General features: G+C 38.4%; 1 protein-coding gene across 5 annotated transcripts in view; it reads left to right on the top strand.

Moving 5' to 3' along the window:
* The window catches only part of cep89 (centrosomal protein 89), a 111254-nt gene that overhangs the window by 22732 nt on the left and 64933 nt on the right, over nucleotides 1-23589 (top strand). For all 5 annotated transcript variants that reach the window (XR_008384864.1, XR_008384863.1, XM_053616554.1 and 2 more), the window contains 7 exons: nucleotides 6571-6621; nucleotides 8442-8525; nucleotides 12591-12694; nucleotides 16827-16942; nucleotides 18678-18858; nucleotides 19804-19971; nucleotides 20273-20414. Coding sequence is in view for 3 of the 5 variants with exons in the window: in XM_053616554.1 (XP_053472529.1) it covers nucleotides 6571-6621; nucleotides 8442-8525; nucleotides 12591-12694; nucleotides 16827-16942; nucleotides 18678-18858; nucleotides 19804-19971; nucleotides 20273-20414 (846 nt within the window). In the remaining 2 variants the exon portion in view is untranslated. The remainder of the gene's footprint in view (nucleotides 1-6570; nucleotides 6622-8441; nucleotides 8526-12590; nucleotides 12695-16826; nucleotides 16943-18677; nucleotides 18859-19803; nucleotides 19972-20272; nucleotides 20415-23589) is intronic.

The raw sequence follows: 23589 nt of genomic DNA, 5'->3' as shown, positions 1-23589 counted from the left end.
TTTCACATAGCCTCTAGAGTGTACACAGAATGGTGTGAAAAACAACAAACATCCAGTGAGCAGCAATTCTGCAGGCATTCCTAATGAGAGAGGTCAGAGGAGAATGACCAGATTGTTTTGAGCTGACAGGAAACTATGGGAACTCAGATAACTACTTTTTACAACCATCTCAGAATGCACAGTATGTCAGACCTTGAGGTGGATGGACTGCAACCCACATCCGTTTCCACACCTGTCAGCTGAAAACGGGTATCTGAGGCTACAGTGAGCAGAAGTTCACTGAAACTGGATAGTTGATGACTGGAAAAAGATCAGGTGATGACCCGTATCTGCATTATTTTATACATTGTGCTACTGCCACATGATTGGCTGATTGAATAATTGCATATGTCCAGTGAGTGTATACATTTATAGTTACAAAGGATCAGTTCATGATCCAAAACATACAAGCTCATCGGTCAAGCACTGTGGAGATAGTGTCATGGCTTGGGTTTGCATGGCTGCTTCAGGAATGGGCTCACTAATTTTAATGATGATGTAAGTCATGATGGTAACTGCAGAAGGAATTCAGACGTCTAAACATTCTGTCTGCCAATTTAGAGAGAAATGCATCCAATCTAATTTGGAGGAACTTTTATCATGCAGCAAGACAATGACCCAAAACACACCGACAACTCGACAAAGGACTTCATCAGGAGGAAAAAGTAGAAGGTTTTAGTCTGGCCACAAGATCTTAACCCAATTGAGCATGTGATTCACCTGCTGAAGAGGAGATTGAAAGGAGAAACCCCTCAAAACAAACCACAACTGAAAGAAGACATGGTACAAGCCTGGGAAAACATCACAAAGGAAGAATGCAACAGTTTGGTGATGTCAGTGGGTCACCAGCTTGATGCAGTTTTTGCAGGCAAGGGATATGCAACCAAATATTAGGTGTTATTCACTCCGAGACTATCTGTTCCAATACTTTTGCTCACCTAAAAATTGGGTTATCTGCCACCAAAGGTGCCATGTTCTAAGTTGTTTAACACATGTAGATCAGGAAATGAAGGCTGAAAATGTCATATTCATCTCAAACCCAAATGCCTTCAGTGTATAGCAAAAAATATAGAATAGACTTGGCCCTGCTGTTCCAATACTTTTGGAAGGGACCGTATAACCTAGATGTTTATAGGGCTCTTCTATAAGGTAGTCTTAGACTTGTATCCTATGAAATATCAGAAAACACAGAGATTCTGTGCAGAAATTTGGCTTTGGATCTAACCACCAGGCATTTTGCCATTTGTCTATCCAACCATCCATTCACTACCCACTGGGGTGCGCACATATGATGCACATAAATCACAGTTTGATTCCAGTCATTAATAAAAGCCTGACAAGATGCATGCAGTAAAAATAGCTCAGATGTAATGAAGTGTAACGCCATATGTCATGTATATGGCTGTTATGTTTAATCGCCATATTGCACATTTTGACAATGATTTTCTGTTCATTAAGACATTCATTTAAGACAGAAAGATGAAAGAAAGATATTTATAAGTTTTTTGTAGTTTATGAAATAAATCATTAACAAAATGGTTTTGGTGAGGCACAATCAATCTATAATGTGCTTGCACACAGAATGATTTGATATGATGCAGACATATGGACGTAATAAGCAACAAAACACATTAGTGTACAATATCTTTCTCTCTTTATTTTCCTTCCTGGAGCAGTCTGGGATAACAAGAGCACATTTCTGCTAGCTGCTGTGTCATGCTGCAGCCATTTAAAGGGGAAAATGTCTCTCTGGCTCAGAGCTATTTGTCTAATACAGGCTGATTTTTATTTATTTATTTATTTTTTCTTCTGAGACGAGGGGGATTGGAACGAGAGCTGATATTACAGTAATGATATGCAGCTCTGCCTTTCATCTCTGTCAGCCTGATTATTACATTATAAATGATGATTTGCCTGTATTATAATTTCAAAACAGCATAACCACAAGTGAGAGGTAGGGTTGGTCACATTTTTTGGCATGGATGACGTAAATGCAGTATAGTTATTTTGAACCAAATTGAGCAAATATGTTTCCAAGCATTTTGATGTCACATCCACACCTGAGGAGCAACAGAGGTTGTCAGTATCAAATACTGGTCTGCATCCAACTTTATCTATCTAGGCTATTTAAACCTATAACACATTTAATAATGTTGTGTGGCCAAACAACTCAATGTTTGTCTAATCTGACCATAAAACTTTCCTCCAGAGGGCTTTTTCTTTGTTCATATGGTCAACTGCAAACTTTAGACCGGCTCGAAGGCGTCGATTTTGGAGCAGGGGCTTCTTTTTTGGATGGCAGCATTTCAGTCCATGGCGATGTAAAACTCGCTTAATTGAAGATCATGACACTGATGTTCCAGCAGCTTCCAGTTCATGGCAGGCCTGTGCTTTGGTGGTTCCTGGGTTTTTCCCGACCATCCGAACCAATTTCCTCTCAGCTGAGGGTGACAGTTTGGGGCTTCTTCCAGACCTTGGCAAAGTGGCTACACCTCCCAATAACGTGTATGTATGTACAGTTGTTTGCACTGTAGATCTTGGAATCTGCAATTGTTTAGAAATCGTTCCCAGTGACATTTCTGACTTGTGTAAATCCACCGTCCTCTTTTTCAGATCTGCACTGTGCTAATTGGACTTTCCTGTAGTATTGTGTGTTGGTCAATCCAATGAGTGTTGTCAAAAAAAAAACCCTTTTTATGTTGGCACAGAGAAGCTGCCACTCACAGGAAATTAAGAGGCCTTGGTCTTGGCAAATTAAAGGACATTTTGGAACCATTTAATTAATAGTCTAAGTGTTTGTATGTGTATTGTTGACCCTATATGTACCTCAGTGGTGGAATGAACTTCCAACCTCAATCTGGACAGCAGAATCTGTGACTATCTTCAAAAAACAGCTAAAGACCCACCTCTTCCGTGAACACCTAACTAACCCCTAAAACACCAACCCCACATTATCCTAAACAAAAACAAAAACAAACCCTACTCTGGCACTTACACATCTACCATGCGCACGTTGCTTTTCTAGAACTCAATTAAAGATCTTGTATTACAAATATGCACTACTTGTATTGTTCTCCGCTTGATATATCGCTTTACTTGTATTTCCTCATTTGAAAGTCACATCGGATAAAAGCATCTGCTAAATTAATGTATATGTATGATTTTGGTCCTGTGTTAATTACAGAAAACCCCAAATTAATTGCAGTAAATACCTACACTCTTGGGCAAAAGAAAAAAATTGGGCCAAACCCAAACTGGCAGAATATTAAGCTTTTAATGGTCTTAACAGCAAATCATTGGTCAGGAAATTAGCAAGAATTAAACAAGTAGATAAAGTAACTTAGTAGGGGATAACTTTTCCCTTTGATTTCTTCACATGTTTAAGCCTTGTGGGTAAACTTGTAGAGAGCCTTTTATTTTATGATAATGATAATGAGTCTTTATTGGTCACATATACATTATAGCACAGTGAAATACTTTTCTTCGCATACCCCAGCATGCCAGGAAGTTGGGGTCAGAGTGCGGGGTCAGAGTGCAGGGTCAACCATGATACAGCGCCCCTGGAGCAGAGAGGGTTAAGGGCCTTGCTCAAGGGCCCAACAGTGGCAGTTTGGCAGTGCTGGGGCTTGAACCCCCGACCTTCCGATCAGTAACCCAGAGCCTTAACTGCTAAGCCACCACTTTATTTTATTTTTTTAATTTTATTTTTATTTTGTACACCCACTCATTTTAATCATAATCATGATTTGACCTTTGTGTACAAGAAGACAATACAAGTGAATTTCCCTGTTTCTAGCTTTCCCCCAAACAGTCCACTGCAGCAAAAGTAAATGAGCAAATGGTTGCACTCGAGGTCTCAGTGCATTTATTTAATTCTTGTTAATTTGTTAATTTTCTGACCAATGATTTGTTGTTAAGACCTGTAAAATTTTTCAATATTTTCCTTTTTTGTTGCCCAGATATGTACAGCTCGTTAGAATGTAGCACTGGGCAGCATTCATACTGATTGTCCTGTTTTGTTTTGTTTTTGTTCTTGGGTCAGAAGGATGCTGTGATGATTCTTGGCCCATCAGATGAGTACTCGCTGTGCTGTGTTCTTGAAAAAGATCTATCTTCCTCCAGGACCTAGGTGTCCTGGTTTTTTTTTTTCTCTTGACTGCATTTCTGTGGCTTGCGTTTATTTTTTTTTTTATTTTTTTTTTTTTTTTTAATGTGGTAGGGGAGCTAGTCCCACATCTAACCCTCCTCTTTTCTCAGTGCATTCTTGGGGCCGACTAGGGTGAAGTTAACAAAAATAAGTTACTTATGTGAGTAAATATCTACAGCTCTTGATTTGAATGTTGACTGCAGTTCATGACTAATGTTTGTGAGGTATGTGGACAAAAGTGACTTGTGGACATCTCTGCGTAGTGTTGACAACTTTGTATTATTCATATGTCCTTTTGTGTGCTACTATCTACCAATAAGTAGATGAAGTCTCACAAAGTATGAAAAAAATCATTCTAAAATCTAAAATATCATGTTGGGTGAAGGCCAACACGTTCTTCCTCTGAGACATGCAAAGCAGCCAACCATATCTTTTTGAACTTCTGCTCATGCAGCATCATAGGGCGGCATAACACACTCACTATCTGCCTTCTTCCGCATACCTCAGCTCACAGATGCCCATTACTGGTTATTGTCGCTGTGTTTGTCAGGGTAGAGAGCTTAAGCCTACCGTCACACCCTGAGAGCACGATCAGTTTTGCTCTCTTGGACTCCCAGTCACAGATGTCTGTGGCATTGCTGTTCTCTGTATAATAGGGTATTCTGTTGCTCCACTCAGGAGTCTGGAAGGTGTGTTTTTTTTAGTGCATTCATATTAAAATATCTGGGAAGCTTTATAATAGTGAAGTTAAAGAAGCCAAGTAAACAGTCATGTACATGTAATCAGATAAGGTAGGATTCATAAAATGAAAAATGTATTAATTTAAAAACATAATAATTTAGGAAGAAACCACTTTCCCTACTTGAGTGGAACAAATTTGCACAAGTGTGTGATTTGTGTTTTTGTGTTGGAACACAACAAAATCTATAACTGAACAGAGATTCCTGTGTATATACTGTATGTGAATAGAGAAATCCATCTGACAACAGAAGGAATTCTTAAGAATTATGCTATTATATACTTGATCTTGGATTTCTTTATTTATTTTGCTAATCTTAGGATGTTTCTCCAATACCTTCAACTTCTTTTACATCTATTGCATGATGGAAAAACTTTAGTAAAGCCTGTCCAGAACACAGGTTAAATCCAGATCCAGGACAAAACGGCTTTGCAATAGTAAATCCTAGTTAAGTAGTGCATGTAATTAATTGCTTAATCTGTGTGAAATAGTGGTGCACAGTGTCTGGGTGTTTCTAACCCAGTGGATGTGGTGTCGCACAAGAAATACATTCAGATCCCTAGCTAACAGGGAACCTGACACAGCATGCTTTTATTTCACAGTTCAGATATACCTACTTTCTTTCTTCTTCCCTCAGGATTCTGTCTCTTTCCCTTTTTTTTGCTCTTTGCCTCCTTTATTTTTTTCCTCTCAGTCCCAGCAGGGAACTGATTTGAAGTTAATGGAAATTGCTTCATCTTCTCACATCGTGACTCATGGGTCTTTAAGCTTAAGCAGACAGTTCCTTGCTGTGCCACTGAATCATGACTTCCTATCTTTTTTGTGTGAAACCGTTGATTGCAAAACTGTCTCAAAAGGCCCACTCACAGACCGTCAGAATTCTGTTATGCTTTGGATATAGTTAGATCATAAACTCCTGGGCAATATGAGGCAGGAAAGATAATAGTGAAGAAGAAACCAGGGAATAAAGAGCAGTTAGGAAGTGAATAACTAGATAAAATTTGTGCACCAGTGAGGAAAGGAATTTGAAACTATGAAGAATGGAATAAGAAATAACGCAGAAGAAAACAAGGTGTAATAAGAAAGGGCATATAAAGCAGATGGACTGACTGTATCAGACTGTGCCCTAGGAATCATCGCCCAACATCATTGCTTGACCTCACTAATGCCCTTGTGGCTGATTGTGCAAATCGTCACAGCCATATTCTAAAATCTAGTGGAAAGTCTTCCCAGAAGATTGGAAGCTATTATAACAGCAAGGGGGGACTAAATCTGGAATGGGATCTTGGAAAAGCACATATGGGTATGGTGGTCAGGTGTCCACTAACTTTTGGTCATATAATGTATGTTGTTAGACTTTGAAGGCAGAGTACAGGGTTGGAAAGGGGTATATTTTGAGTATTTGGCGTATTGGCCTGCCTTTAAAATACATATGGCAACCTTGTCAAAATGTGAACCAATAAAGAGCATCAGTTGCAAGAATGAAAGAGATATAAGTGCAGCAGAGAGATTTTGGCTGTAGTGTTGGTTTATTTAGTGGCCCAGATAATGTTTTCTCAGTGACTGGCACTTTTTAAAAGTAATCATTGTTAGTAAGAATATAAAATTGCTTTGTCATTAGGGATCTTTTCTCTATGTTTTGCAGTGTCCTCTCAACAGTGGCCTACCAGGGAAAGGACCTGCTCCTCCGTGGCTGGTGAGTGAGACTTATCTACATTCAGCTCAAAATTTGGTCTAATGCAGCTCAAATGCAAAAACAGAAGATATTCAGGAGAGAGGGAATAAAAGACATTGAAATAAGTTGCTAATAATGAGTTATACAGTATTCAGAGTTAATCATGCATAGTGAGCAGTTTATGCCAAAATTGCACATATACAATCAAAGGAAAAAGAAAGTACACCCTCTTTTAATTCTGTTTTTATTTATCAGGGGCCTACATAACAATTATGTGGTCCTCACCAACTTCTGTATACAAACTAATAACCTCTGGTGACCTCTATAAAAGCAGAACTTTTGGCAGTTTGGTGTTCTAGAGCATTCGGGTATGTGTCTACATCATGGCAAGAAGGAAGGACATCAACCATGACCTCAGAGAAGCAGATGTTGCTGCTCATCAACCTTGGAAGGGTTATAAGGCCATCGCCAACAATTTGAAATTCACCCTTCTACAGTGAAAAAGATTGTTTACAAATGGAGTGCCTTCAAGACAGTTGCCAATCTTCCCAGGAATGGGCGTCCCAGCTAATTCAGTCCATGGTCAGACCATTTAATGCTCAGAGGTAAAGAAAAACCCAAGAGCTATATCATGTGACCTACAGGTATCTGTAAGCACATTAAATGTTTATGTTTATGACAGCACAGTCACAAAGAACTGGAAGGGAAGGGTGGCTAAGAAAAATCCCCTTCTCTCCAAAAAGAATTTGGCAGCATGACTTAGGTTTGCAAAATTGCATCTGAACAATACCTAAAAGTTCTAGAACAATATTCTTATGACTGATGAGACAAAGGTGGAGATATTTGGTCCTCATGCACAGCGCCATGTCAAACCAAACAGAGCATATCACCACAAACACCAACTGGCAAGCATTAGAGGTGATGATTTGGGCTTGTTTTGTAGCCTCAGGACCTGGGAATCATGCAGTCATTGACACAACAATGAACTCCACACATATTTTTGAAACAAATGTGAGGCCATCTGTCCAGCAGCTTAAGCTGGGCTGAAATCGGGTCATGCAACAGGACAAATCAAGGTATTGGAATGCCAAGTCAAAGTCCAGACCTCAAACCCATTGAGATGCTGTAGAGGGATCTTAAGGAGCATAAACGAATGCCCTTAAACGTCACTAAACTGAAGCAATGTTGTAGAAGACTGGGCCAAAATTTCTCCAAAATGATGTGAGAGACTGATAAACTCCTGCAAAAAAGTTATTGCTGCTAAAGGTGGTTCTCCGTGTTACTGAATTATATATTTTTTCCCTCTTGGTTTCTGATTGTTGGTTTACTTTTTGGAAAAAGTTACTGCATATTGAAATCTGTTGTGTTTTTTTTTGTTATCACCTGAGGTTATTTGTTTTTAGAGGTTGGTGAGGACCACACAATTTTTATTTAGGCCCTGATAAATAAAAACATAGAATTGAAGGAGGGTGTAATTTCTTTTTCCCATGATTGTATCTTATATCATGCACCTACTGAATATTTGTTCTTTTGCTTTGAGTTTTTGACTCCATAATGTTCCCGCTTTTAATCTCTTGTTATTATATTATAAAATTTTCTTCTCATTAAGCACTCACTAATTGTAATTCTTCAACCTTTGTCTTTGGAATCACTTAGCTAGCACTGTAAATGTTTGCCATTTAAGTCTCATAGCTAATGGGTTATGAAACTAACAAAGACTAATAATTTAATGCATGTGGTGATGAGCTGTGTGTGATACTGATAGAGTGTAAAGTGTCTATGGATGTTGATCTGTTCTACTCTTTTACTAAAGCACTTGTTGTCCTCTTAAATGCCTGCAGCTGGATATAAAATATTTATCTCCACTCTTATTGGCTTATGAGGACCAACTGACCGAGAGAGACCAGCTCCTCAAGTCCTCTGAGGTGAGTCCGTGTACACGTGTAGTCAAACCTCTTTTATTGAAGTTCACATGAATAAATAAACAGAGGAAGAGACAAGTGAACGTTGACTGACAGTTTGCAGTTTTTAGTGAACGAAAATACCAAACTCTCTATACAACACTGGAAAACTGGCTCATGAGACCACTAGCAGAGTAATATCTATGAACTATTTTGCTACAAAATGTATTTTATTATGTAACAAAACACATAAACTTTTAATATTTAGAGTACAACCAAAAGCAGTGACCGAATCATCTAACTCCAACAACTCCAAACAACACTATTATACTCTAATTAAGGCCTGTCCACGAGTGTGGTGTATTAAGTAAGCTGATTGTTTTCTCCGCAGTAACAGGATAATGAGAATCACTGAGGAGCATCTGATGTTGTAGTCCATGCATTTAGGATTAATTCCAATATCTAATACAATATCTAAATACTTCTGTTTTCATCTTGTGGTAAAATGTATGATCAGGTTTTGGTATACACTTAGAATTTCTGTTTGTCATGCACAATATTTATTTATATTTATTCACAATATTTATGAATTTTTATTTTCATAAATATCTAGCTGTAACTGTTTACAGCCTGGTCTGTATGAAGCTTTCATGCAGTTTCTTTCTTTTCCCCTATTGTAAAATGTGCATGATTTACGTAAAATAGAACAACACTGGTATTCTACTCGTTTTATTCATGCAATCCATCCTTCTCCAGCGCTTCAGCTAAACGCTGGTCTGTGTGTACAGCTACAGTAGTTATGTAATATCCATATATTAGCAGAGTGTGTGTATTTCATAATAAAAATGTATTGAAGCAGCATATTATTCAGTAACAGCATACAGTATTTGGCAATTTCATTTTAACTAAATATTTGATTAACTTTATTTATGATGGAGAAAAACCAAAGCCTGAGCATTAGACTGTAGTATGCATGTCCCTGTAGTTTCATTAGTTATTAATTAAAGTGAAGCAAAGCAAGATAAGTTATCTTAGACGATATTAAAAAAAGGGAATCAGTTAGCCCATGCCTCATTAGTTGATTGAAACTGCTTTCAGATGATATTGTTCAGGCTCATTTGGGACAAACTGTTACAAAGTGCTTTGCTTATTTCATATTAATTCATCTAAAAGGAAGTGGGGTGGGGGTATTTAAGATAAGATAAACTTTATTGATCCCACACTGGGGGAATTCCCTCATTACAGCAGCTCGATTACACACAACAGATAAGAAAGAATGCACATTAAATGGGAATAGTATAGGAAAATGTCTTTAAAAAATAATAATAGGAATTAGAAAAATAAGAATAAGTGTAGTAATAGTAATAGTAATAATAATAATAATAATAATAATAATAATGGTAATATGTACACTTTGAACATCTCAATGTACAGTGGGGGAAAGCAGTATTGAATGCGTCAACATTTATTTCAGTAAATATATTTCCAATGAGGCGATTCACATGAAATTTTCACCAGACTTTGGTATTAACTCAAGAAATCCGGAAATAGAAAGAATTCACAACACTAAAGTCCATAAATAAAGTTATGTGTAATAAGTGGAATGACACGGGAAAAAAGTATTGTACATGCTAACTGAAATTTATTTTATACTTAGTGGAGAAGCCTTTGTTTGTAATGACAGCTTCAAGATGCTTCCTGTATGAAGAAATTAATTGGCTGCAGTATTCAGGTGTGATTTTGGCCCATTCTTCTAAACACATTGTCTTTAAATCTTTTTCAATTGGATTCAAGTCAGGTGATTGACTGGGCCATTCTAATGCCTTGATTTTTTTTTTTTTTTTTTCCTGAAACCAATTGAGAGTTTCCTTTGCTGTATGTTTTGGATCATTGTCCTGCTGGAAGTCCACCCATGTCTCATCTTCATCATCCTGGTAGATGGCAGCAGATTCTTCTCAAGAATCTCCCAGTAAAGGGCTCCATTCATCGTTCCTTCAGTTATATGAAGTCTGCCAGTACCATGCGATGAAAATCAGCCCCACACCATGATGCTTCCACCTCCACACTTCACTGTTGGTATAGTGTTTTAAGGGTGATGTCCAGTGCCATTTCTTCTCCAAACATGGTGTGTAGTATGACAGCCAAAAAGTTCAAGTTTGCTCTCGTCTGACCAGACTACACTCTCCCAGTATTTTATAGGCTTGTCCAAATGAATTGTTGCTTCGATGATCTTTGACATGCCTTTTTTTTTTTACTAATGGAGTCTTGTGGGGTGAGCGTGAGCAGTGGAGTGCATTGCCTATTGTTTTCTCTGTGACAATGATACCTGCTGCCTACAAGTGTTTCTGGAGCTCTTTCCGAGTGGTCCTTGGCTCTTGGGCTACTCTTTTAACTATTCTTCTGACTCCCTGGTCAGAAATCTTGCAAGGAGCTCCTGTGCGTGGCCGGTTGATGACGGAGTGATGTTGCTTCCACTTGGGAATAATGGCCCCAATGGTGCATACTGGGGGATTCAGAAGTATTGAAATGTGTCAGTATTCGATTCCATCAATATGTTTTGCAACAATAAGGTTGCGAAGGTCTTGGGAGAGCTCTTTGCTTTTACCCATCATGAGATGTTTCTTGTGTGACACCTTGGTAACAAAAAGCCTTTTTATAGACCATCAATTTACTAACCCAGCTGATACTAATTTGCACAGATAGGGGGTATTACGGATTTCAGCTGGTTCCTTGCCTTACCTTGTCTTGGAGAGCTGCTTTTTCTTAGCATGTTCAATACTTTTTTCCTGTGTCATTCCACTTTATTACACATAACTTTATTTATGGACTTGAATGTTGTGAATTCTTTATATTTCCGGATGTCTGGTGAAAACTTCCTGTGAATACTGAAAAAAATGTTGATGCGTTCAATACTTATTTCCCCCCACTGTATGTACAGATGAATAAGAATACCTATCTATCTATCTATCTATCTATCTATATACACACACACACACACACACACACACACACACACACACACATATATATATATATATATATATATATATATATATATATATATATATATATATATATATATATATATATATTGTCGTGGCAAACAATCTTTTCAGCCTAACAAAAAACTTCAGAGACAGCGGGATAGTAGATGTCAAAAAGTAAATAAACTTTATTGAAACAATAAAGTGAGACAGTCTGCAGAAAGTCTGAATTATACAAACATAAACCTGTTTGTATATACTTTTCTGAAGCAGTAAAATTATTCCTAGGCGGGGCATTCACCTTTTCTAACTAGAAACAAAGCAATCTCCATTGCCTTAATTAATTCATATCCATATGATACCTTACATATGTGGCGCATGCGTTTTCTTAAATGTTTTACCAGAACAGTGTTTTTACTTTGTCCCATAATTCACCCTATAGCCCTAGCCTGGTACCCTTCCTCCTGGAAGTCTTATCTTTTATTTTGACACTGATTTGCAAGCTTTAAGGGCTTTGGTTGGAAACCTAGTTCTGGTGAGTGTCTAATTGCTGATTTATTGTCTTAGAGTAAAGCTGCTTTAGACAAAACGCAAGGTTCCAAATTTACACACTTAGAATGTCACTTGTTAGAAAATGTTTTATAGTTTTAGATTATGCCTGCTGTGCAGAAAGGTACAGGCAGATATAGAAAAACTGTTCAGGCAGATACAGAATTCATCTAACTCAATACACACTTAGAATATAACTGGATCAACAAGTGCACTATGGATTTAGATTATGCTTCTATATAATTCTAAATGTTGGTTATACATACTAGATTAGATTTTATTAACATATCCAAACATTAGTAAACTTTTTAGTTACACACATTGATTACACACAGTGTAATCAACACCGCCACGACTGCCACTCATAGGCTGCATGAATCTTCAGCCTGCGCTAGAGAAAAAATCAGCCCCAGCCTCGTGCTGTTGGTGTTGTTGTTGCACATGATTCCCCAAAAGCCCATGATAATTTTCTTATAAACCATGATGCATACTAGTAAGCCTATCGAACATTAGCATTTGGAATAAACCTGCTCCAATTTGTTTTGTGTCCTTGTAGGAGGATTTAAAGAAGTTGAGAATGCGCACAGAAGAGGTGATTCAGGAGAATGAGAAGCTTCACACAGAGCTCAGCAAGACGAGCAGTGTCAGTAATAAAGAGTGGTAAGTCTCTCTGCCTCTCTCTCATACACACACACACACGCACACACACACACACACACACACAAACTAAGAGGACAGTTTAGTAGACATACTTATCTAGGTGTATATTAAGCAATTTCTTTGGATTTCAGAACAGCATGAATTTGCTAGGCATGGATAATTTGTGCAAAAATGCTTTACCATGTGGAAATGATGTGTATGTCGCTGCAATTTAAACAGCTGCAGGTTTGCTATGAACAGCCCTTTCCACCTCATTGCAAAGCTAGTTGATGGATTTGAGAACAATAGGCAATGTGCAGGCCAATGAAGCAAAACATGATGAAATATGTTGGTGATATGTGTCTCCTGACACACGGTGCATTGTCATGCTGAAAGTATGCATTCAAGGGTGGATAAACTGTAGCTGTGAAGAGATGACCTTGGTCTACAAAAACACTTTAATTTGCCCTGTCGTTTAAATGTTGTTTAATGGGTATCCGGAGCATGTACCTAGAAAACATTCCCTACACCATCACACAGTTGACATCCATTGCACTGTTCACACCAAACTGGAATTTCAATGGACTCGTGCTGTTTTTGCCAAATTCTGATCCTTCCATCAGCATGATGCCAAAGGATTTCTACAACCTCAACAGTGCAGTTTCAATGCTCCAGTGCACACTCAAGAACCGCTTTCTTGTACAGAATTCATTGGCGTCGAACTTGGTTTAATCTAACTGTAGCCCATTCAAAACCAATAAGTGGTGTCTTCTTATGTCATTTTGCACACTGATGTTGACTTCAGATCCGATTTACCCATGTATTCTTTGACCTGTGTTTTTTTTATCTTGCTTTTCAAAACCCTCAAATGGATATGCATGAAAAACTTCACACCTACAGATGTTTGGGAGTTGCTAGAACCAACACATCCATTTAAAGTCACTGCATCTTTTTCAAACTGGTGCTCATGTTACATCACATAGTGACTAAACACACTCGGAGTGCTAACTGCCCTTTTCCACATATGAGCTAAAAGTCCATCACAGTGGAAGACTGGAAAAATGTCACCTGGATTTTTTCCCCCAATCTAGTGGTGCAGTTTGATGTAACTGTGTCCACTGTAGCCTCAGATTCCTGTTCTTGACTGACAAAAGTGGAGCCTTATTCGGAACCTATTCTCATCAAGGTGTGTTTTGAGATGCTTTTCTGCTCATCACAGTTTAAAGTGTGGTTATTTCAGTTACCGTAGCCTTACTGAGTCTGTGAGCTCAACCCAGTCAGGTCCTTCACCTCTGACCTCTCTCGTTAACAAGTATTTCCTCTTTCCACTAATTTGTGGAACTGTAGCAAACTGTAGCAAATGTTATATATGAAAATCCCAGGGGATCAGCTGTTTCTAAAATACTCAAACCAGCCTGTCTGGCACTAATAACCATGCCACAGTCAAAGTCATGGAGATCACATTTTTCCCTCATTCTGATGTTTCATGTGAACATTACCTGAAGCTCTTGTCCCACGATACTCTTGTCTAGTGTATCTTACAATATATAGGCAAAATGAAGTCTTAGAAAAGAAGAAATCGAAAAGAGAAATAAAGAATAACAACTCTGTTTTTTTCCCCCATGGTAATGGATGAAGTGTAAAATTATATTCATACTCTAGAGCTACAGAAAATAGTAGGGATAGTAAGGATTGAGGGGGAAAATATTCACATTAACACAGATATTCGAACACACACACATTCAATCCAGGGCCCTTCATACTGTTAGAGGGTATTTTAACATTTTAATAATGTAATTCTGGGTTATTATTTAACCATAGATGCAGCCATGCTGCCATTCAATTTTCACAAACCTCAGTGTTGGTGTTTCAAGCCAACAGAGAATCTTCAGCTCAGGTGTTAGAGTGGAAGGTTATTGCAGGTAAGAGCAAAGCTTAGGAGATAACATGCTAACGAACCAGAACATTAGCAGTAGATACTTTCATTAATATCCCCTCAGAAAGGATTGCATTTCTTTTAGACCATTGCATAAATTCATTGGTAAATACTGAGCAGATTGCTCTGGAATTCAGAGCTCATAGTGTTCAAATCTTAAAATTAACCCTCAAAAAATGTGTTTTCAAAACCACATCTACTGTAAGTTTAATTACATGCACTTTCCTGGTCGATTAAAGTTGGGAAAGTAGCACATCAGTACTTATTTATTTTGATGAGAGGCATTTAGAGATAGTATGTTATTGTGTGTGTGTGTGTGTGTGTGTGTGTGTGTGTGTGAAGATCAAGAAAAGGAATGCAATAATTTATTTTGAGAAAGAATTAAGTATTTTGTACCGTCACCTTAAAAAATACAGGATGTGTTAAGTGGTTAATTTTGTCTGTGATAAAGCACTGGAAGGCAGGGAAAGAACGGTCAAAAACAGGCAAGCAAAACAAGGTAGAATTGCAAAACCATGAAGATAATACAGCAAAAAAATAAAAATCAACAGAAACATGACAGACTTTTCAAGCTAAGCAAAAACAAGTCTGTTGCATATATATATACACATTCCAGGTAATGAACAAGAGGTCTGCGTGTATGTATGATGAAAAACAGGAAAAAACCCATTCAATATGCATGGGAAGGCAAGTGTTCTAGGCTATCCACATGAGGTCGTGGTCACAGGGCGATGACACAGGAATAGTTCACTACTTGAGAAGTAAACCGCCCGGGCGTTCCCCCACTCAGCTGTGAATCTTCTGATTTGAAAGCTCTCAAGCATGCATGCACTCACCCCTGGTAAACCAGTCACCCTAAAAGATGATATTTTCTTATTGGAGCATACATATATTTTAAAACACAGTAATGCTTCACAATTGTTCCATACTAAATAAGATGGAATTAGATTTTCATGCATAGCAAATTGCATCTCTCCCTCTGAAGCTGTAGTCTCTAGAGACAGTCGTGGATTGATTCTACCAGATAGGTCCAGGGTCCTTGGTTTGACCCTGAGCTTAGATTATTCAGAGTATGCTGGTTATTCTAGCAGTTCTATTCATACAAATATTTGCAAACTTGATGTTTATTATGGTCTTGTTAAGGTACAGGAAAATGCATAGGGTTTCTGAAAGCGGTTCTCATTGAAACCATCACAATAAGAACTTATTTAGAAAGCTATAACATGTAATTATCTTTTTTCTTTATGTACATTATATAAATCCTCTATGAATTTGTACATGCTGTATGAAAACATGAATATACAGTTGAAGCCATAACACATTTCAGTTACCATACATTTCCTGTGTTAAATCAAATTGGGTATCTGCTTTATTTCTATAAGAGGTCATTTCAAAATAATAGCTAAGAGGCAGATTTGTTATCAGATTTTCAGTGGGCATTGCCGTTTAACTTGCTTGGGGTAGCCTTCCGTAGACTTCTCACAATAGTGCTGGGATTTTTGCCCATTCTTCCTGACAGAACTGGTGTAACTCAGTCAGATTTGGGACACACTTTTTCAGTTCAATCCACAAATTTTGTGGATTCAGATCAGGGCTTTGTGATGGCCGCTCCAATATTTTCACTTCGTTGTCTTTGTTGTCAACTTTGGAGGTATGCTTAGGATCATTATCCTACTGGAAGACACTGTTATGAGCCACTTTTAACTTTCTGGCTGATGTCTTGAGGTATTGCTTCAGTATTTCTAGATTATCCTCCTTCTTCACAATGCCATCTATTTTTCCAATGTGTGCAGCAGTCTCTTTTCCAGCAAGCACCCCCACAATGTGACGCTGCCACATCTATGCTTCATTGTTGGGATGGTCTTCTGTACTTAGTGCTGATCATTATGGGAAAACAGTTACATTTTTGTTTCATCTGACAGTTTAAAAATATCCTGAATGCTGCAGTGTCTGTGTGGTTCCAGTTTGTTTTATATTTGCATGCAATTGTTTGTACAGAAACTGGTCATATCTACAGGTAAAAAAAAAAAAATATATATATATATATATATATATATATATATATATATATATATATATATATATATATAATATAGCTCCTAAAGAGGAACTGGACAGGTAGACCCTTAAATACAACCACAGGTGCGCTCCTCATTAAACTCACTCAGTGTGTGTGTGTGTGTGTGTGTGTGTGTGTATGTCTGTGTGTGTGTGTAGGAAGCAGTTGCAGGATCAGGCAAGGTTGGTGTTGGAGGAGAATCAGGTGCTCATAGAGCAGCTTGAACTGCAGCATGATAAAGCCAAGGAGACACATACCAAACACACACAAGAAGGTAAAGTACACACACATGCAGACAGAGAGAGAGAGAGAGAGAGAGAGAGAGAGAGAGATCTGTTTGTGTTTCAGGAGTAAGTACAGTTTTAATCAAAAGTATTCAACCCCCGTTGCAAATCAGGTTTATGGTCATAATTTACAGACTTTCAGCTGTTTGCAATGAACAGATCAAACAAAAACAACTGAAATAGTTCAACACAAGTGCTTCAAGTGGTTTCCCTAAATTCATGACTTCTCCAGTTTCAAAATTATTCAACCCCCTGAATAGCAGCAAAGATATGCAAAACAGGTGTTGTCTTAAGCACACCTGATCCAACTAATCAAGGGCTTCATTAGTTGCACCAGGTGTGCTTGAGCTGGAACACATGAAATACCTGAACTTGCTAGGGGCAAAAAATATATGAAATACCTGAACTGGCTAGGGGTTTGTTGAGTGTACACTACCTGGACGGGGCAGAAAAAGGAAGCTATCAATGGCTGCAACCAGATTTCTGAGAAGGCAGGTTGTGAAAATCCCTCGAGTGACTGCAAAAGACCTGCAGCAAGACTTGGTGGCAACAGACACTGAGGTTTCAGTGAGCACAGTAAGGTGCGTACTAAACACAGAAGGTTTCCATGCCAGAACTCCAAGATGTACACCACTACTGACCCAAAAGCACAATAAAAGTCGGCTCAAAATCATATAAATAAGCCACAGAAGTTTGGGGATTCTGTTCTGTGGAGGGATGAAACAAAACTAGAACTTTTTGGCATGATGGATCAGCAGTATGTCTGGAGGAAGAAGAATGAAGAAAGAACACTCTGTCCACAGTGAAGCATGGTGGTGGCTCGGTGATGCTCTGGGGCTGCTTTGTATCCTCTGGCACTGGAAACCTGCAGCATGTAGAAGGCAAGATGGATTCATTGAAGTATCAGTAATTCCTAGAGAAAACGCCATCCTGTCTGTGAGGAAGCTGAAGCTTGGGACCTTCCAACAGAACAATGATCCCAAGCATACCTCAAATTCCACCAAGGCTTAGTTGCAGAAGAAGTCCTGGAAGATTCTACAGGGCCATCACAGTCAGATGACTCGAACCCCATGAACCCCACATGACTCGAATCTCTGGTGGGATTTAAAGAAGGCAGTTGCAGCATGCAAACCCAAGAATATTACTGAACTGAGACCAATGCTTATGAGGAATTGGCTAATATTCCTCAGGAATGCTGCCAGAAGCTGGTGTCTGGCTATGCATCTCATTTGCAGCAGGTCATAACAGCAAAAAGGTGATCTACTAAGTACTAAAGATGCTTACCGTGAAGGGGTTAAATAATTTTGAAACTGGAGAAGTCATTATATATATTTATATATATAATGTAATTATATTATATATAATTTGCATTTTCAGTTTAATTTTGAGAAGCCTTTGAAACATTCATTGTGTTGAACTATTTCAGTTGCTTTTGTTTGATTTGTTCATTGCAAACAGCTGAAAGTCTGTAAATTTTGACAATAAACCTGATTTGCAATGGGGGCTGAATAATTTTGATTGCAAGTGTATTTGGTACGCTGAACAAAATACCAGAAAATCCACGGTTATCTTTCATATTGTATTAGCGAACGAGAGTCTCTCAAGTGGTTTAATGCTTTAAGTTTTATTCTTAAAAATTATTATTTGCCTTTTTCTTGTAGCTGTTTCAGGAGCCATTCCTTGGAGCCATTCTATGATTTGAACTCTTTACATCTCTCTTTACAGTGTGTAGGGTGTCAAAACAAGTCATGTTGTTGGAGGCTGAGAAGCAGAACCTGGAGACTGAGTTAGAGGTAACACATAAAGAGCTCTCTGTGCTGAAGATGAAGCTTCAGAAAGCTAGTTCAGCCCTGGAGAACTCGGTCAGCCGTGTTGAGCACACCACCACCATAGACAAACTCAAATGGTACGTTAAAAAAAAACAAAAACACATACATATTAGGATCAATAATGTACAAAATTCAAATAGATATTTTGTAAGTTCAGGAATTATCTGGCCAGTAAAGATGATTCTTTTAAAATGATGCATACATCCTTTCTACCAGCTACTTATCTACCATCTTGTCCAAGTCCGGGAGTTTACTGTTTGGAGGGACACTGTGGTGGTTTTATGATCTGCAGAGAGAATAAGAGAATGGGCTCAAACAACAAACATTACACACAATGATTCAAATCTTCTTCTCTTGTCTACAGAAACTATATTGTTACCTCTAGAACAGGAAGAAAAACACCTTGGAACTGTTTTGCAGCAAGTCTTGTGAAGATTGGTGGCATCTTGAATTCTACTAAATATCAGGATATTTTAGTCCAAAAACTAGTTTTGAGGCTAAGACTCGGAAATCAACCCACAAATGGCTGCAGGAACATAACATCAGTGCTCCTGATTTTCCTGACTGTATCTTAATGTGGTTTTTGGCCACCACAAGTTGCCAGAACAACTTCAGTGCACCTTGGCATAGATTCTCCAAGTCTTTGGAACTGTCCTGGAGATATGAACATCAGTCTACGAAACAATTCCCTCCAATGGTATTTTTGATGATGGTGGTTGAGAACGTTGTTTAACACATCACTCTAAAATAGGTGTTCAACTGGGCTGAGATGTTGCGACTCTGTAGGCCATAGCACATGATTTCACATCATTTTCATACTAATCTAACTATTCAGAGAACCCTCATGCCCTGTGGATGGGGGCGGGGTTATCCTGAATGGGATAAAGTTATCAGTCAGAAGACGTTTGGCTTAATTTGCAGTGATGCCTCACTCTAAGGGGATACGTGGATATTAAGCTTGGTCAAAAATTGACCATTTAAAAAAAAGGTCACCTGTCTGTATGTTTATGCATTGTGTGTAGGAAGTTGGAAGAAGAGGAGAAGATGAAGTGTACCGAAGTGGAGGCACTGCGAGATCGTGTGGCCACTCTGCAGGCTGAGAAAAAGACTCTTCTTTTAGAGAAAAATGACCTCAATGCACACATCAAACACCTGGAGAGCGAGCTCCAGCTGGCACGCCAGGCACACAGGTGCACATGCCTCTGATTCAACATACAATTTTAGAGATGTTTTTTCAACAGACGTACCTTGTTTTGCAATATTATCTGATCCTGCTCATGAGAGGTTTCTTGTTCCACATGCTCTTTGTACATTGTTTTGTTTTAGACTTGGATGTGGCTTCTAAAGAGTTAAATCAGCAGTGTTGGAGAAAGCCCAAGATGTGCAGAGCATGGAATGACTAATAAAAAGATCGGAGCCATTATCATATGCGTTAATATTCATTGCCGCACTCTCCTTTGTCTTCTTTTCTAACTTTCTTTCTCTCTGTAGAAAGGCTCAGAGGCGTATCGATCTTCTGAAGCAGCAGATTGAAGATTCGTTAGAGAAGGAGCTCGTAGCCCACAAGTACCTCACCAGCATTGTGATGCTTGCAGAGAAAACCACGTACGAGAGAGACCAACTCATACACATGGTAGCAAACACAAACATACCCCCCCACACACATACACACACAAACAAGCACAACGTGTAAGGAAGAAAAATACACTTGTGCCCAACCTGTCACATACTGGATGTCAAGTGCTAATATTAGTAGGCATCACCAGACTCTTTCACTGGCCAGAAAGGGTTTATTTTCACTCTTGAGCCAAGTTTTTAAAGTAGGTTATGTGACTGGGCTTAGAAAAGACTTGAAATAACTTGTTTCTGGTTCAGGGATACAGAACAACCTGAAATGCCTTTCCATTTCTAACCCACAATGTTTAAATATGAGAGAATAGTAATAGCAAAAGGTATTACGGTCAGATCATGTACATGTATGTGTTTCCTGATATGATGCTAGTGCCAGATCCCGGCACCTTCTACCGCTGTGGCTCCTCTCGTCCTCGGACCTGGTTGAATCATTCTGATTTCTGCTTCTGCTTGGTCCAACATGGATATGCTAAATATTGCACTTCATAAAAACACTTTATGCCGAAGTCTCACTTTTGGTTTAGTGGATAATCTAACCTAAGAATTACTGCTGTAATCACCATCCCAGGACTCACACTTACTACTGTTTGCCTTATCTTCCTATCTATAACTGTATACTGTAATGATTTATAACCCCACTATCAGGTGTCACCTAGAAGAGGATGGATTCCCATTTGAGTCTGGGTCCTCTCAAGGTTTTCAGAGAGTTTTTCCTTGCCACTGTCACCTCTGGCTTGGTCACCTCAATATTTGGATATCTGTAAAGCTGCTTTCTGACAATGTCTGTTATTAAATATCATTATATAAATAAAATGAAATGGAATTTGAGGGGAAAAGTCCAATCTAGAGGTCTGAAGGTAAAAGGATGGTTCAAAAACTAATCAGCTGACAGTCTTTTGAAAAAACAAAACAAAAAAACAATTCTGTTACCTTTGTACATCAAACTTATAAGAAAACGAACTGAAATGAAAACATCAGACTCTGCTGAGTTCTGCTTGGTTTCCCCTACTACGCTTGAGTTACTGGCAGTCCTGGAAATGTAACTCGCAGAGCTCTGTAATATATCATGTCTCACTCAGTTCTCTGAACTGTATCTGCTGTCTAATGGCGATGTCTACATGAGCAGGCACATAACAAACAGCATACTACCAGTCATCAGTCACTCCAGCATTCCATCACTCTATCACTATTCATCTGCTACTAGGCATGTTCTGATATAAAATGTTTGGTTAACGTTCATTTAATTAATGTTATGTACAGGATTAGGTAGCATCAAAAGAACAAAAATTATAGCATTAATATACATTGATATACATAATGTTATATTAACACAGTAATGTTAACACTGGAACTAAGTAAGACAATTTAAGACATGTATTATTTGACTTTTGCTTAAATATTTGTTAAACTATTTAAGCATCGGGGAATGTTTATTCTGGCCATGACTAAATGCACACAAATTTAGGAGCAGGGAAGTAACATAATTAAATGTTAAACAATAAAAGGATGAACAGTATGATTCTTGAGTAAATTAAAATAGTTTGGGATTGGCAATTGCTGTGGTATAAGAGGACTGGAACATTTCAGACGTGCTGTTATAGGAAAACAATCAACTTCAGGGTGGTAACAGTAACTCTGCTTCATGTTCTGGCCCATCATGTGGTCTGGTATGTATGGTTAGATAATTTTAATTACTATAACGATAAGGAGATAATAAAAGAGATACATGTATTTCTTCATATCTGTGCTGATTTCTGTTACTTACAGTAGCCTCTACAGTATATCACCTCATCAGTGTTTGTCATCTAGATAGCATTAGCAGTGAAGAATATAAACATTTATAACATATATATATATATATATAATATAAAATCTGTGAAGATGTATGTGCTTTTACGAATGCCGATGCCTACCTTCTTTATATTCATAGACCTTTATACACTGTATAGGCCAAAAGTATGTGCTTTTAGAACAGCCCATTCCAGATGTTTACCAGCCTTGGCAAACCATGTCTTCATGGACCATACTTTGTGCACAGGGGCATTGTCATGCTGGAACAGGTTTGGTCCTCTTAGTTCCAGTGAAGGGAAATCTCAATGCTACAGCATACGAAGGCATTCTATAAAAATGTGTACAACATTTTGGTGAAGATCCACATATAGGTGGGATGATCAGGTGTCCACAAACATTTGGCCACACAATGTATATGATTTCAAAGACATGGTCTTTAAGATTTTTATGCATAAACTCAATGACGCACTCACGTTATGCACTCAAAGACGTGATCTGCAGACAGACCTTATTGAAAATCACACTCCTGCAGTGGCAGCACACACCTAATTTGAACAGTTAATGAGATTATATTATGCTTAATATGTTAGATTATACTTGATCATTGGTATTGACATCCTGGTTAATGCAATTAAACCATCTTGAATTTACCACAGAACACTGTGTGCACAGGAACAATGCAGGCTATCTATTGATTGTTCTCGTTTGTTTTTGCTCATTATGTAACTCAGTATGCCATTAGACAGCAATATATCTGATTCAGTGTCCTAAAGCTTTAACTGGAGCTGCCTTATTTGTGTTATTTGTCTTTATTGAAAGCTCCATTTATTTCTTTTTCTTTCCCTCCCTGTTGAACTGCAACATTTGCCCATGCTTGTTTTTTTTCCCTGCGCCTCTAATTGAGCTTTCTCTTGATCGGTTTCTGTCTCATTTTCATTATTTCTCTTTATGACTGTCTTTTGTTCTTGCTAACTCTTCTCATTCTATACTCTCTCCTCAATACCCCTCTCTCTCTCTCTCTCCCGCTCTCTTGCTCTCTCTCTCGCTCTCTCTCTCTCGCTCTCTCTCTCTCTCACTCTCTCTCTATCGCTCTCTCTCTCTCTCACTCTCTCTCTATCGCTCGCTCTCTCTCTCTCTTGCTCTTTCTCTCCCGCTCTCTTGCTCTCTCTCTCTCTCTCTCTCGCTCTCTCTCTCTTGCTCTCTCTCTCTTGCTCTCTCTCTCTCTTGCTCTCTCTCTCTCTCACTCTCTCTCTATCGCCCTCTCTCTCGCTCTCTCTCTCTCTCTCTCTCTCTCTCTCTCTCTCGCCCTCTCTCTCTCTCTCTCTCTCTCTCTCTCTCTCTCTCTCTCTCTCTAGCTATGTAATCCATCCTATTTCCTGTTTCCA

The sequence above is a fragment of the Ictalurus furcatus genome, chromosome 27 (assembly GCF_023375685.1).
Source record: "Ictalurus furcatus strain D&B chromosome 27, Billie_1.0, whole genome shotgun sequence".
Taxonomy (NCBI): domain Eukaryota; kingdom Metazoa; phylum Chordata; class Actinopteri; order Siluriformes; family Ictaluridae; genus Ictalurus; species Ictalurus furcatus.
Note: the sequence above shows the minus strand (reverse complement) of the source record. Positions and strands in the feature narration are given on the sequence as shown.